This window comes from Archocentrus centrarchus, chromosome 21 (genome assembly GCF_007364275.1).
Source record: "Archocentrus centrarchus isolate MPI-CPG fArcCen1 chromosome 21, fArcCen1, whole genome shotgun sequence".
In the NCBI taxonomy this organism is placed as follows: domain Eukaryota; kingdom Metazoa; phylum Chordata; class Actinopteri; order Cichliformes; family Cichlidae; genus Archocentrus; species Archocentrus centrarchus.
In genome coordinates this window covers 17,861,253-17,877,391 of record NC_044366.1, presented here as the reverse complement: position 1 = coordinate 17,877,391, position 16,139 = coordinate 17,861,253, and the positions used below count along the sequence as shown (strand labels likewise).

The following is a 16,139-nucleotide window of genomic DNA, read 5'->3' as shown; positions in this document are numbered from 1 at the left end:
CACATTTTTCCACATTTTAAAAGTTGTTTAAACTTTTTTTTTTTTTTTTTAAGTTCTGTGACAGAGGACGTTTAAGAACATTTTTGAGGAGTTTAATCTTCCTTACACTAAACCTTTTGGATGCAGGACCTTTATTCTGACATTTCCAGGACAGGATGTCTTCCATTTTAATACCAGTTCCACTGTCTCAGTTCAGCTCGTACAACAATCCTGATGGTCTGTGTGCGCGAGTAATTTGTCAGCAGAGTGCTGGGGTGAATGGGTAGGTTACTGTGTAAGGACTTTAAAGAGCATGCCAACATCCTCAATTTTTGCTCTGCTAAGATGAATCTACAGACATTGTGATATTTATCGATCCAGAGGTGGTCACTGATGGTGAGTTGGGGGTTTTGGCCAGAAAACTGTTCATTGGGATTGTGCTATCCTGTGTAACAGCAGGAGAAGTACTGGCAAAGACTGGGGGTGCAACAAAGTTGGACAGAGGAAGCGTTGCACTAGGGGCTACACCCGGCAGGTTGAGGGCTGGAAGAGGGGGAAGACCTGCAGAGGATGACAAACAAAACCCTTTAGTTAGCAAAATTGTGATTATTCTTTTATACATAGGATGTGTGTAACCATGAATTTTTTAACTTTTTTTTTTTTTTGACTGGAGAATGTATTCTAAAATTTAAGGTAAGGAATTGTTCCACCTGCAGGTAAGCTAAGCAAATTTCACATTATTTAAAATGATCCACTTTGTAATTGTGTGTAATTGGTTTAAAGCTCCTTTACACTGCAATTGTAAACATTTGGAGGGGTGGGAAACTAAAAAGAAATGCTTGTGTGTCATTGGATGAATGAGAATTGGAGTAGAAAGTGCTTTGAAACCTCAAATAGAGTGATAAAGTGCTATATAAGCACCAGTCCATCCAGAATGGAGGTGACCAAAGACCAGTACATCTTTGCTGCTATGACCCACATCTACTAACCAATAATCAGAGGAGCCAGTGCAATGACTGAATCTAGTAGTCACCATGACTCATATGCAGCATTTAAATTTAAGAGGAAAAATGTGCATGCACACAAACAATGGAGACAAAAATGCAAAGCTTACAAAACTTTAAAAGAAAACATTTTTAATACATAGTTTTTTATATATTTATCCCAACTATATAATTCTTGTCTGTTCAGCCAGCCTGCCTTCACTCCTAAAAAAAAAGGTTAAATTATTACCATGCAAGTCATTGGATACTATTTTTCTACCAAAGTTTCTCAAACAGGATTAAATTGCATTTTGTTGCCTATGGTCATCTTTACACTGCAGCATGCCAACTAGTGCAACAGTACATTTCTAATTTGCATGGGACAGTAAGAAAAACGCAATAACATCAGACTTATCCTTTACAACCGAACATAAGCACACTTGAGAAAACAAAATTATACCTGTACGCTGTAATCCAACTCCCGGTGGCAATACGTGGCTCACATCTGGCAAGGAGACATTTAGGTTTGGTAAATTAGGAAAAGGTGGAAGACCTCCAGGTAGGGGCATTACACCTGTGCAACAAAAAGGGAGACAGTAAGAGGTGTAGCAGACTAACATCATGGATCCGAAAGTATGGATTTTACAGACTATCTGGCACAATAACTGGGGTGCTACAAGCACCTCAAGTAATTTAACCAACCTGGTAGCGTTGGAGCAGGACTGACAGACAGTGGAACATTTTGTGAGAGGGTTACGTGGTTGTGCAGCGGGACAGCAGGAGCTCCTGAAATCATTTTTTAAAAGGACAATCATAAAGAGACATTTATGGGTTTCTAAAGGCCTCTTTACTCTTAAAGGACTGTTCTTCCATTTAGGTTTCACTTGCACTCCAAATTAATTTCAGTGACGGCTTGTCCTCAGATCAGTTCAAACAGTAAATGCTAAACAGTCAGAGAGACCAGCATACCTGTGTGACTGCTCAGGACTGATGTTGGATTTGAGCTGACCGTCAAGCCGGCGAGACCCCGCTCTAATCCCGTCGAGTCAGAAGACGACACAACAATTGGAACAGTTGGAACAACAGCAGAGAGGTGGACCTGATAACCAACGGTGCTTTGCATCAGTACATTTTAATAACGCTGGAAGCGAGACAATATCAAAATGATGTTTACTTCTAGATGCAACTATTAAAGATACCAATTCACCTCAGTGAAGCCATCTTTTGGTGAAGGAGGTGGTTCATCATGAGTCTGTGTTGGGAAACTGATCTTCTTACCCTCTGCAAATGGCAGGGTAGGTATCCTGTGCAGGTAACCATAGCCAATCCCACAGCCTAGACTACATGGCAGAAATACAGAAATACTGTGAGGGAACAGCATCAGACACACTAAAGAAAAACCTGGCACTCAGAAATTATAGTAGAATTTTTCAACAACCAAACCAACTGAAACTTATGAGCCAGAAAAGTGGTGGCAGGTGTATCTATGCCTTCATGTAGTAAAGAATTACATTTTTTATTGGCTGCATGACCCATAACTGGAACTAGCTTTTGTTTATGAGATATTGAATATCTGAGTGAATGAGTGAACTGGGCCATTAATGAAGCTGTCATTTTGCATAACTTTGCACGTGTGCAGCAGAAGCACACTCTGACACTTTATTAGGTACACCTCGCTAGTACTGGGTTGAACCCACGTTTGCCTTCAGAACTAACTTAATTTTTCATTGCATCAATTCAACAAGATGCTGGAAACATTCCTCAGATTTTGGTCCATATTGACTTGATAGTTGCTGCAGATTTGTCAGCAGCATATCCATGATGTGAATCTCCTATTCAACCACATCCCAATGGTGCTCTATTGGATTGAGATCTGGTGACTGTAGAGACCATTAGAGTACAGTGAGCTCAGTGTCATGTTCAAGAAACCAGTTTGAGATGATTTGAGCTATTTGACATGCAGAGTTGTCTTGCTGGAAGCAGCCATCAGCAGATGGGTATACTAAGAGGGATGACAGGGTCACCAACCATACTCAGGTAGGCTGTGGCGTTTAAACAATGCTCAAGAAATGCCCAAGAAAATACCATCCAACCATTATACCACCACCAGCAGCCTGAACCATTGAAGGCAAGACAGATTCATGGTTTTGTTGGTTATGCCAAATTCTGTACCTCCATCTGGTCTTCTGCTGCTATAGCACATCTGCTTCATGGTTTGACATGTGTGTTCAGAGATGCTCTTCTGCATACCTTGGTTGTAACAAGTAGTTATTTGAGTAACTGTTGCCCTTCTATCACCTTGAAGCAGTCTAGCCATTCTCCTCTGGCATCAACAGGGCATTTTCACCCAGAGAACCGCCGCTCAGTATTTGATCTTTTTCGGACCGTTCTCTGTAAACTGTAGAGGTGGTTGTGTGGGAAAAATCCCAGTAGATCATCAGTTTCTGAAATACTCCGACCAGTCCATCTGGCACCAACAATCATGCCACATTCACTTAAATCACCTTTCTTCCCCATTCTGATCCTCGGTTTGAATTTCAGCAGGTCGTCTTGACCATGTCGAGATACCTAAATGCCTACATGAGAGTTGCTACCATGTGACTGGCTGATTACATATTTGCATTAACAAGCACCTGAACAGGTGTACCTAATAAAGTGACTGATAAGTGAGTATCTTGAAGTTAAAAGGGCATTTTTAAACCTTATTTTGGAACAAAGCCACCAAACACCTGAAATGGTTTTTAATCAGAGGTAGCTGTTGATTCTATGCATGTGCTTTTTTACGGCCAGGTGACCAAAACCATTACACCTATGACTCCCTTTATATTCTTTTAGAATGGGGTTTTAAAAATAACTACCCAATATGTGCCAAGATGACTGCTGAGTGGTGAAACTTGCATTAAGAGGAACAGCATCCCAAGTGTCACTTAGTAGCCTTAACCCCTTTGGTCCCCACGTACACAGTTGTGTCCATCACTTTCTATAGTTATAAATTGTACTGGAATATTCATTTTCTGACATCTCCTACCTAAAAAAGATTATGTAGCCAGAAGATGAATTTTTTCCACCAAAATTCTTATATCGTTGCCACCTGACATCATATAGATGATGTTAGGTGGCAAATTTACAGTCTTAGAACCTGATATAATAGCTGTATTAACATGCTACAATGTAGAAACCTGTCTAGTTGGTGACTCTGTTCCTCAAAAACCTTAAACTCCTGTTTAGCACTTATAACAATTCTTCTAAATCAATTAAAAACATGCTAGAACAGATTCTGTATTACAATCACCTGAAACCTTGAGATTATGGTTTTAAGACGATGGTTTTGTCGCCAGTGAGCCAGCAGAACCAATTGTACATCATCTTCTTACACAATATCATGAAAGCGCACAGATTTTAACTGGCACCAGAAGGCTTTTCTTGGTGACTATCATACCTGCCCTCTCCACCCCAGTCAGAGTTTGGAGTGATGACCACCTCGCGGCAGTTGTCTGCGTCTGTGTTGTAAACGTACAGCTTCAGGTCCTTCCCTTCATGGGTTTCAATGAGGGAAAACAGATCTTCGCTCTGTTTAAAAAGCACATTGGGTAAACTTGCTGCCGGTTTAATTTCAGCATTTAGATAAAAAATAATCTTAACCAGGTACCTCAGTCATGGCGGTGTCTGCTCCTATTATGTAGTCCACATAAGGCCTCAAACCTGCCAGTGCTGCAGGAGAGTTTGGCTCCACTTCCTGGACTCAAAACTCAACACATGAGGTCATAGGAACAACTCAAAACTCAAATGCTTCAGTCAGATCTGTACACTCACCAAGACGTGCCAAACATTTTCATTTGCTCCCTCGAAGCTGCAGAAGCGAATGCTGACTCCCAGAAGCCCCTGGCCGCCCCACATGTTGCTGGGGGTGACAGTCGTCTCCCGCACGGCCAGCGTCTTGCTGCTATACAACAACATCTTGACGGGCCTCTCCACGTTCATCTTCAGCAGCTCTTTCAGGGTGTCATTGTCCCTGTTCTATTAAAAGTCAGTGCATTCAAATCATTCCTCAGATTATTTGTGGCTGTGTGTGACCAGCAGCTTGATGCTCTATCATTGCTCTTACAGGAAACTTACCAGCCGAGTGTCACAGATTGAGATGATGAAATCAAAGAATGGCTCCAGTCCTGCACGCCGGCCTGGCGAGTTCTCTTGAACCTACAGATCATAATTATAATTATGATAATAATTATATCAGGCTGATATAATTTCACCAAAAAAAACCCCAAATCATTTGAATGCAAATCTTTGTCTGCACAATGGATACAGTTACTGCAAGTGTGTACAAACTGAAATCCATGAAGATGAAATATTCAAAATATTGGCTACAGCATAAATTGTAGCCTGTTTGGAAAAGATGGATGCAGCCTCAAGCTGAGCATTTTGGCTTTTTGAAATTATATGGTGAGTAAGGGGTGTGTCTGACTGAGGGACACTGAACACCAGTCACAAGGTAGACCTAAAGAATACGCTTTACCATTATTTACACAATGAGCAACATGTTGTATTCAATAAGACTTGAAACCCATCAGTAAATGTCATAGAGCAAGGGAGACAAAAGGCAGCTACCAAGATGTGTCACAAAACAACAGCAGCATTCAGTGAAATCCTAGAAATCTCTGTTTTAGCACACACCACTGTGTAGTTTACAAAAATCTATTACCGGCTCATGGCAAGTGTGTCAAGTGCAGCTTTCCAAGAAGACTCATTATCTTCTATCTTGGAAACTGCCTTAACCTGTTATTTTACTTTGTGAAGCAGCTTAACATGCTATTTAACTGTCTTTGTTGTTACCTGACAGTTAAGGAGCCACATTTGATCTACACAGTGACATGGATACAGCTACAACTTACTGAGGCAAAAGTCAAGGATAATATGTGCAGGGCAAAGAGAGTTTGGAGAGCGGAAACAATGGCATGCATTTAATAAAAAGAAAAAGTAAACAGACAATTATAAAAGAGGTGCACCTATCCAGCTTCTTTCCTCTGATAATAATGAGTTTAAGATCTTTGCCTCATTCGAAAAACCAGCCTGAAACACGACTCTATTTATCCTGTATTTTAAATAAGCCAGAATATTTAAAATGATGTTTGTTAAATCTAGACAGTCAGCTTTAATTAAGTTTGGATCCTGTAGGCCAAGAGGATGACAGCTTTATCGGGGGGGGGTATAGCTTTGTCTGTGTGAAAGAGATGACAGCTTTGGAAAAAACTGGAAAAACTGACTTGCATGCCAGAGGAAGGAGAGAAGAATTCAAAAAGGTGTGGAAACCTTTACTGGAGTTTCTTAGATGTCATTGCACACAGTCATAACGACATTGCTGCATTTTTGTTTTGTTTTTTAAGCTCTAGTTAATGTTTGAAATGTGAGAAAGGCACCATCTTCCTTGATGGTGTGTTTCCAGCCTATGAATAATAATTTCTATGACATTTATTCTATTTATTAACTTGTGTTATTTATTGGATATTCTAATACATAAAGACCTGCTGTTTCCACTTCTAATCTGTGTATAGTATGTCTGACATGTGGTTGATAAAGCAATGTTTTGATGCTGCATAGTTTTTAATTTAGAGCAGACTGTTTTTTTTTGGGGGGGGGGGGGGGGGGTGCATTGAAATTGAGTTTCAAACTTTCATGGATGTTTGAAATCGCTGTTGTCACACTGGTGATCCTGCTAGTATTATTATCTGACGTTATTCTAAATGATCAAATTGTACTAGAAGTTCCCTGAAAAGTCTTCAGTTAATCCAAAATTCTGCAGCGAGAGTACTGACAGGAATGAGAAACAGAGATCATGTTTCTCCCATACTGGCTTCTCTTCATTGACTCCTCATCCCCCAACCGGTCATGGCAGATGGCTGGCCCTCCCTGATGGAGGTTTATTCACGTTAAAAGGGAGTTCTTCCTTCCCACCATTGCCTTGGGTGTGTCCACAGGGGATCATCTGATTGTTGGAACTGTCCAATACTGCCTTGCGGCAAGTGCCTTGACACAGAAGGCATTTCTGAAGCACAAAATGCAAACATTTGGCATTTCACTTTTAGTGTGACCCATTTCCCCTGCCTATGATTTGGTGAAGAAACATATTGGGTGGCTTCGACAACAAAGCTAGTGGAGTATACCGTTTTCAAATAAATAAAAAAGGCACACACACCCATCTCCATAATTCACATGTAGTAGCCACACCGGTTATTCTGGCATCATGCAGGCTGCTGGGGAGTAAGGGGACATCTACTCATTATTTTACAAACTGCACGTCTGAATGGCAATTAATCGTGTCCAGTGCCTAACATGGATACAGTATATGCAATTTAAATAGCCTAGACGGAAAGTTTATTAGCAGGCTCACACATCAGTGGTTGGAGCTACAGTGTGGGCGTAGCAGCAGCGTTCATTCAAACGCAGTGACAACTAGCCGTTTACAACGATGGCAACGAGCCATGTGAACAGATTTCGGTGTGGGTGAGTCCTCTTTGGGGGTCTGTGTCAAACACAAGCCTCTATTAACATCAATATTTAGCCAGCTGTAGAGGTTGTTTGTTTCCTCCAAAGAAAAAAAAAAACCCCTATCGTTAGCTTCTTCTTCACCCCTCTGCGGCTAACAGGAGGTCACAGTCTATACGTTTCCCCATCCACCTTAAAATCTGCTCTTACCCTGAGGATGTGGTATCCCTCTGTGCCTCCACCCGGTATCTCGACGCTCTGAGAGCCTCCCATGCTTCCCTGAATGTGAGAGTCAGGGTGGGACACCTGTCAGGTAGTTAGCAGGCGGCTCGGAACATGTCCTGTTTCCTGTGGCTCTTGGTTTCCCAGCACTTCCGGTGATGAAGATGATGAGGAGGCGGAGGAGGCGCAGCCCTCTGCAATGTTTTACATTCAGTGTAATTTTAGGCCCGATTATTACTTACATTACTTACAGATCCGTAAATTAATAAGAAGGCTGTGGGCGGAGAGGCTTGAAACACAGGTAGCGCTGGGTGCGGGGGGGTATTATTTGCTCAAATTACAATATTTGTGCAAATTTCAAATAAGATGTTTCCTACCTTTGAGCTTATGCAAACCTATGCAAAAGATTGACCTTCATTATTTTAGGTTTCTGTGGTGCATATTATTAAATATTCTTAAATAAACTGGCTTGTTAAAGGCATAAAACCCAGTGGCAACTAGTTTGAACCTATCACAGGAGCAGGGGTTATAAATCAGAAATCATGACATATGCAATGCACTGTGGGGAAGGAGGTTAAACATGGTCAAACGTGGGCTGCATATATATATATATATATAATTATTGTGGGGCAAGTGTGAAGCAAGAGAAGCCCAGATCATGTCTCAACATGAGCAACATTTCAGCTGGTAGTGAAAACAAGTCATTCAGCTCTGTGTGCACTTGGTCATGTAGTCTACCTCAGCAACAGCATTGACTCATGACTCAAAAAGTCCTCTTTCTTGCTCACATTTTCAGGTTAGGGAATGGAGCCAGCATGGATGGGATGAAAACAGGAAAGACTGAAATAAAAAAGAATGTTACATTCAGTTTCAAGCCTCTCATTTGTGATGTGTCCGCTTAATTGCTTTTAACGGTTTAATTTGTTTGGGATCATTTAAATAAATTGGTCTGTGTGTTTTAACTCGTGTCTGGTGTCGAGCGGCACGTTTGTTGTTTGTTGTTCTTAAATGTGACTCATGATATTCGAAGTTTGTGCCTGGTTTTATTCAAGCTCGATTTCAAGTTTTAGGTCAAACTGTGGCACATCTAACATCTAACTCCACAATATGGATTTAGAAAAAAGTAAGTTCCAACCCTCTCACCATCTGTTACATTAACGTGACTGATAAATGTCTGTAAAAATATCAGTTTATTAACATGAATAATCACATGGCAGATTTGATTTCAGTTGTATAACTGTGCCAGAGCAGACACAAAAGACTGAAAATGATATGAAAAAACCCCAAAAGTCCCTATGATCAAACTGTGATAGGAGATATCACCAACTCTATAAGGAGCATGAGCTCATGGAGTAGATTAATGTACATAAATTTGAATATTTCTGTAGCGCAGCAGCTCTTATCAAATAATTTGCAATAAACTTGCTCAGCACTGTTATTCACCTCATCAGTCATCAGTTATCCTGCCAGTCTCTGCGTCTGTGAGAGCTCAGCTTGATCGTGTCTCTCTGTGGGCTGTAACTGGACTCTGATTTAACACAGGAGATCAAAATACTGATTATAAAAATCCTGAAACCGATCTGACAGTTACTGAAAAATCATACATTTTCTTCAAGGAAAGTACAAAAAAGTCAGTTAAAAGTTAATAACAAACTTATTAAAGTCTCAATACATGATATGTGCCGAATGTGAATAACACATTGGGTAAGAGTTGTGTTTATTACTGATACAGCACATACTTATTTTATCACTTCCAAGCAAAAAGGCTAAGATGCCTTTTGTTAGGTGCTCAACATACCATCAACATACAAAGTCTTTTCTGCTAAAAATAAAGACTTCTGTTCTACATTTACTCAGATTTACCCTTTGGGAAAACCAAATATTCTCAAATCCTTTAATTCTATTGAAGCCACCAACCATGACACTGCTTAGACTTTAGATTTACTTTACTTCTATAATGACCATGTTTTAAAAATGTTTCATGTTTAACAAGAGGGAATCAGACTTCTTGGTTCTTAAAATCTGGAAACTTTACTTCCTAAAGAACAAATTGCTTTACAACTTCAGTAGAAGCAGTCCAGAAGCTTTTCTGAGGAAGACTGCTGGATTTGTGTGTCGGCTAATGAACTTATTTCTGCTACAGTAAAAATTTGATCAAGGCAGACTGTTAGTATTTGTTAGTGTTTGTTGGTGCAAAAATATTATTTTATACCTGTCAAACTGTGTCATCTTTGACAGTTTGTATAGATTCAATCAAATAAATGGGAACAAATTATATGTTTTTCCAACAGGGTGCTAGTAACAAGGTGCTCAAAAATACAATTTAAAATTGGTTCTTTGCTAAGTTGTCTGTTATGCGTAAACATAAAAGACAAGTGATTCATCCCTTGAGTTGGATGCATTCTTTATGCTTGAGTGATTCATAGATCAGTGTTAAAAAAACAAAGAAAAAACTGCCCCAAAACCTAAAAGCCAAAGCAAAACAACAAAGAAAAACAAAACAAACACTCCTCTGAAAGTGGTCAGGTATAAGTACTTGACTGAAAATAAGTGAAAAAGCAGCCAGTGTCCACACTGTCCTTATTTAATGAAAATATATTTATAATATGTATTTTTTATATCAAAAATTAACAATTACATTTCCATTAGTCTGTAATTTGTGAAGAAAAATGTTTAAAAAATGTATCTAATTGTTTTGTGCTGCTTATGATAATTTGGATCTGTCTGCTATTGTTGCTTTTGTAATATACAATTAGTCATTTAGGCCTTCAGCTCTATGTCCTTTTGATTTATTATGGACAGCGATCAGCAGCACACTGTTTATGACTCAAACCATTCATTGTCCATAGTAATTCCTCATATCAGCACTTCTGCCAGTTAGAAATATACTTTACATGTTGATACTTGATCCTTCAACGAGCAGATAAATAAACACTGCATTTCAGCAGCATCTTGCTGACGCCTGAAAACTGTGCAATCACTGATCTGGATAGCATTCTCAGATTTATACTTCTTCAGTCCCTCAACAAATTTACAGCTAAAGCTGCACAGAAGTGCACTGTCTTTTTGTTCAGGCATTTTTACCACAGATACCTGGCCTGAGATGGTGAGGAAGACATTAATGCCTCCTCTCTACTCTCCACACACACACACACACACACACACACACACACACACACACACACACACACACACACACACACACACACTGCATTTCGACACAGTAAGCAAAGCCATAGCTACAAATATAATAAACCATTACTGTCAGGGTTACTTGCTTGATGCTGAACATCTGCGAGAGGTCAGTTTTTGCAGCATCAAAGCATCCAATAAATACATGCTCTCTGCTGACATAATGTACTTTGTTGTTCTGGGAGGTAGAGATAAAATGCTAAGTGAATTAGAAAAGCCTGTGTTAAGATGACAAAGCAGTGGAGCCAAATACCAGTACCAGTAGTTGTTGGTGTTGTTGTTGCTGCTTATGACCAGACACCCATTTCCTGCCCTATAGTTTCTGTAAAAAAAAGAGGAAAAGATGTTGGTTCAGACTGAAGTATTGTGCAGAAAACAGCACTACACTTGTGCTGCGGGGTTGTTTAGTTCATCTAGCATGTGTGATAGCAATCAGCACAGGGAAACTTGGTAAGCTGCATTGTAATTGCTCCAGGGCTTGTGCTTATTCCTTTAGAAAATGTCCAGCAGAGACATTTACCAGCAGCCTTTAGATTATAACAAGCGCCACATTAGGTTTACACTCCCCAGCTATGGAGACGAGCAAGTTACAGTCTCTGGACTATTAATTTCCTACTTTCTGCTAAGATTAATCAAGCTGGGGGCATGTAGTCAATAAGAGTAAGCTATTTAGATAAGTTTAACCCATTATAATGACTTTAGAAGTGAAAGGCGTTAAGGTTTTATAATTGATTCTCTTATCACTGTGTTGTCAAGCGAGGCTGCGGTTTGGCTTGAATTTGAGAGCATGTACAGGTTGCATTAGCACCTGAACATGTCTCAAAGGACAGGAGCACAGGATTATCATCCTTTACTAAACAAGAATAAAAGCAGGAACATTTTACTGTTGTAATAATGTTAAAAACAGAAAATGTTTGCAGGCTAAGCTACGGGGGATAGCTGCATGTGTGTATGGATTGTGTGGAAAGAAAAAAGGGGGGGGGGGGGGGGGGCAAGCTGCCTGCAGTCAATATCATCATCATCATCATCATTTCATTAGACTTGCCTCACACAATGGGACTGTCAGTATCTATCAGGAAGCTAATGTGGCAGTGATTCCCAGGGGAGGGAGATATATTTGGCACATTGGGAAACCACTGACAAGACTCATAGATATATAAGAGAGAGGAGCAGCAGCTGAGGAGGGGTAGATGGGTAGTGTGGCCTATTGGGTGTAGGAGGAAACTTTTTGCATCAACCACAAAATATTCAACTAAACAAAAATGTGTCCGCTGTGGCAATGAAACAAACGCAGAGAGAATGATCACAGCCTTTTATTTCACTTCACTTGCAGTCTTATAACGAGTGCTGAATCCTCTGTGCGTGTGTGTGCCAGGTGTGAAATGGAGGGTGAAGAGACTAGTGCAGAGACAGACATTAAGTGTTTCACGGTCTGGTGTTTAGAGAGGCGGCCCAGCCACGTGTAATCTGCAGAGAGTACTGCAAAACAGAGCTGCTACATCCTCCTTCTTTTTATTTTACTCCCCTAGTCTCCTTTTCAAAAATGTTTAATTATGCCTATGATTAAAATTGACAGAGTTACTGATACTGGAAGTCACCAATGCCTTCAAATATTGTTTTTATAGTGTAACTTAGCCATAAACCTCCTCTTTCCACATCTTTTTTACCATTACATACATTAATGGAATATTCTTGTACTATAAATGGACTGGTATTTTATACTTGTATTTTGTATTTGTTGCTATGATGAGCAGCATCCAGTCTAGAGTTACTAGACCATAACAAGCTATAGGAGCTGAACACTGGGTTTCATTTGCATTTAATCATTATAAGATTCTCCAGCACCTGCTCCCAAATTAGCCATGTTATTATGCTTTAGCACATTTAACCTTCAACAATGCTACCATCCACAGAGCTGAAAAAACTCTCCCCCTGTACAGTAGATGTGGCGAGAAGTTATTATTTCTTTTGAAATGAGTGATTATTCCTTTAATTTGCTGCTTTCTGTAACTTTACAAAGCAACCCCCCGACATCAGGTCTGTAATGATCGCTGCACTGAAGCGTGAAACAAAGAACCGGCGTCTGCCTGGTGGAGGAAGGGAGGAGAGCCGCTGAAACAGTCGAAATAAAACAGCCAGGCAGATCCTTGAAATGGGCTCTGCAGGGGAAAAATGTTAAGAAATCACAGTCTAATGCATTTTATGACAAAAGTGTGAGTGATGAAGAGAGGAGAAGGGATTGGCAGGGGGTGCTCATGAAATCTCAGCTGTGAGATGGTCAGCCAATAAAAAGTCCCTCCAGGGTGATTAATCTGCCCAGTGGCTGGTGACAGCTAAGTGGACTGAAAAGATGTACCAGAAGAGGGAAAAAATCAGGACAGCTTCTCTTATTTTGGGATTTTTTTTTTTTTGTTCAAGATGGTTTCAAAATCCTGCCACATTTTCCTTTTCATAGGTTGAATTTATAGTTTGTTAGTTATCAGCAGCTCTCCCACCTCGATGCACTTAAGCTATCTTTGGACTGTGAGGAAGAGAGGAGGTCTTTTAATGTGAGTGCTCAGGTCCTGGAGGCCACTGGCCTTTCTTTCACCAGTGTGAAAACATGATTTTGAACTGATGATGTGTCTTAAATGTCCACCACAGAAACCTGTCTGTCATCTAACTGACCACTGCACACTGTAAGAATGTCCCTGTAAATTTACAGTAAAGTATTGGCAGCTGCACTTTTCAGCATTAAACTGTTATTTTACAGTGTCCTCACTGTAAACAGTTCGTTTCTGTGATAAAATTACAGTATTCTGCTGTAAGTTTTACAGTATAATATTATCAGCTGTTTGAATACCATTTATTTTAGTGTTCCTGTTTGTTTATTACTTTAAAGTATATCTCTGTGGCCCCTCACCTACAGTTAGGTCTGTAAATTCTTGGGCAATTGCTCTTCTTTTTTATTTCTGTACATCACCACAGTTCATTTTAAATTGAAAAGTCAAGATGTGACTAAAGTGCAGACTTTCAGTTTTAATTCAAATAGTTTAACCAGAGTATTTCATGAACTGTGTAGAAATTACACTTTTATACATATTTTTCAAATTAACTGGAAAAACTAACATGTTTTCATAATGTAAGGATTGTTTTTATACTTGGATGAAAATCCTTTGGAGTCACTGACTTTTTGATGTCTAGAATCCATGAACATCAACAAATGGTGTGTTTCTTCCCTTCTGATACTGTGCAAGGCCTTTACTGCAGCCACCCTCAGCTGCTGCTTGTTTGTGGGCCTGTCTGCTTTCAGTAGTGCATTTAATATCTGAAAAGCATGTTCTATTGGGTTGAGATCAGCTGACTGAGTTGGCCATTGAAGAATATCCACTTTCTTTGGGTCATTTGCTCTGTGAAGTGCTGTCTGATCAGTTTTGCATTTGGCTAAATCTAAGCAGAGAATATAGCCCTGCAAGCTTCAGAGTTCATCCTGCTACTTCTATCAGCAGTCACATCATCAATAAACACTAGTGACCCTGTACCACTGGAACCACACATGCCCATGCTTCAGATCATGAGCTGTTTCTATCCTTTTCCATACTTTTCTTTTCCCATCTGGGATTCTTCTGGTTTGCACCTTGTAAACAGGATCATTGACTACATTTGTCCAAGGGCCAGGATTTTCCTTGGCAGACACTGTGAGGCCCAGCTGCGCTCCTAAAATAAAATAAAATTAATATTGTATCCTAAGTAATATATTATTATTATTTGATATATTAATTTTGCTTCCTTTTGTCACCACAACACAAAGCATGCAAGCTTCAAAGAGTCATATCCTTAACAGTCAGAGGCCCATCAGAGAAAAATTGTTGCGCTGAAATCTCAATACTCCCATGCCAACAGAATTATTAACCTGACTGCAAGTGAACAAGGGAAGGAAACAAGTGCGTCTCTGCAAAACTGTTGTTCGCTGTGTCCATGTTTTGGCAGAGGATGTCCAGCGAGTTGTAATCAATGAGATCAAAGAAGCCAGATACCTATTGTTAGCTACTGATACGTCCACCGACAATAATGACATTTCCCAAATGTGCGTTTTTGTCAGATATTTTGATGGTAAAGATTTCAAAGAGGCAGTACTGGCCTTGATTCCACTGGAGGGCATTACCTCTGGCGCTATTATCTTTGGTAAGCTGGAGGAGCTATCTCAAAAGAAGGCTTGTCATTTGAAAAAGTCAGCCTGGTTGTCACGGATGGTGCTCCTGCCATGATTGGCAGAAACAGGGGCCTAGTGAACAGAATCAAGACTGTCGCTCCCAGCATTAACGCACTTCACTGTCTCATTCACCAAAACGTTGTGTGCGCAAAATTAAGTGGCGATTTTAAAGAGATTATGGTCAAAACAATGAAAATAATTAACTTTGGGGGAAGTTCAAGCACACAGCACCATTTGTTCTGAAAATCTGTGCAGGAATCTGAAGCCTCTCATGATGACCCGTCTCGGTAAGACCAAAGTACTGGAGCGTTTTGTTGAACTCTGGGATCCAGTTGTGGATTTGTTTTTTCTTTTTTAATGCAAAGTCAGTCAAAGTCTGTTGGTTTTACTTTATTGTATTTATTTGTGGGATCCCAGGCTACTTTAATTTCATGCAAAGAGTAACATTTCTTATAACTGAGGCCTGTTGCTTTTATTTATTTCTATTTGCTGAGGTCCAAGGCTTGCACTTACCATGATCTTCTGTGTTATGTTGACGGTTGTTACTGAGGCCCCCGAAACTGTGCACTTTTGTGTGGGGAAATGGCACATGCTACTTTTCAGAAGGCATTTGATTCATTTGATTTTGATAAACATATGAAAATACTTTTCCCTCCTCACTAGGCAATTCCTGAATTCAGTAATATTCTCGCGGGTCGGACGTGGTCCAGGTGAAGTTCACTATTGTAAATACTGCTCTGTATTTCCATTCACGAAGGCTTCTCTTGATTGTTGACTTTATCGAAAATGTTCTTGACTTGGTTAGATGTTGCCATTTTTCTTAACCATGGAAATAATTCTGTCGTCATACACTTTAGTTGACTTTTGTGATCTTTCAGGCCTTTTGGTGTTTCTGAGCTGGCCACTTCATTCATTCTTTTGTGAATACATCAGAGTCTTGATTTGGTCATTCTTACAATATTTGCTTTCTTTCTGATAGGTTTATTTTGGATTTTTTAGCCTACCGATGGCCTCCCTTACTTGCACTTATATCTCTTTGGGCCTTGTATTTAAAATTATAGTGAAAAGCTCCAATTTGTACATTATAT

The 16,139-nt window shown here is 39.9% G+C and overlaps 1 protein-coding gene across 1 annotated transcript; it reads right to left on the bottom strand.

The window, feature by feature from the left end:
• Positions 1–33: 33 nt before the first annotated feature.
• Positions 34–7,822, bottom strand: LOC115800816 (Golgi reassembly-stacking protein 2). Its single transcript, XM_030758354.1, has 10 exons — positions 7,656–7,822; positions 5,079–5,159; positions 4,776–4,979; positions 4,612–4,698; positions 4,402–4,532; positions 2,170–2,302; positions 1,932–2,061; positions 1,665–1,748; positions 1,423–1,536; positions 34–540 (listed from the first exon to the last, which is right to left on the bottom strand). The coding sequence occupies exons 1-10, from the start codon at positions 7,716–7,718 to the stop codon at positions 320–322; spliced, it is 1,248 nt and encodes a 415-aa protein (XP_030614214.1). The 5' UTR covers positions 7,719–7,822; the 3' UTR covers positions 34–319.
• Between the last annotated feature and the right edge of the window lie 8,317 nt (positions 7,823–16,139).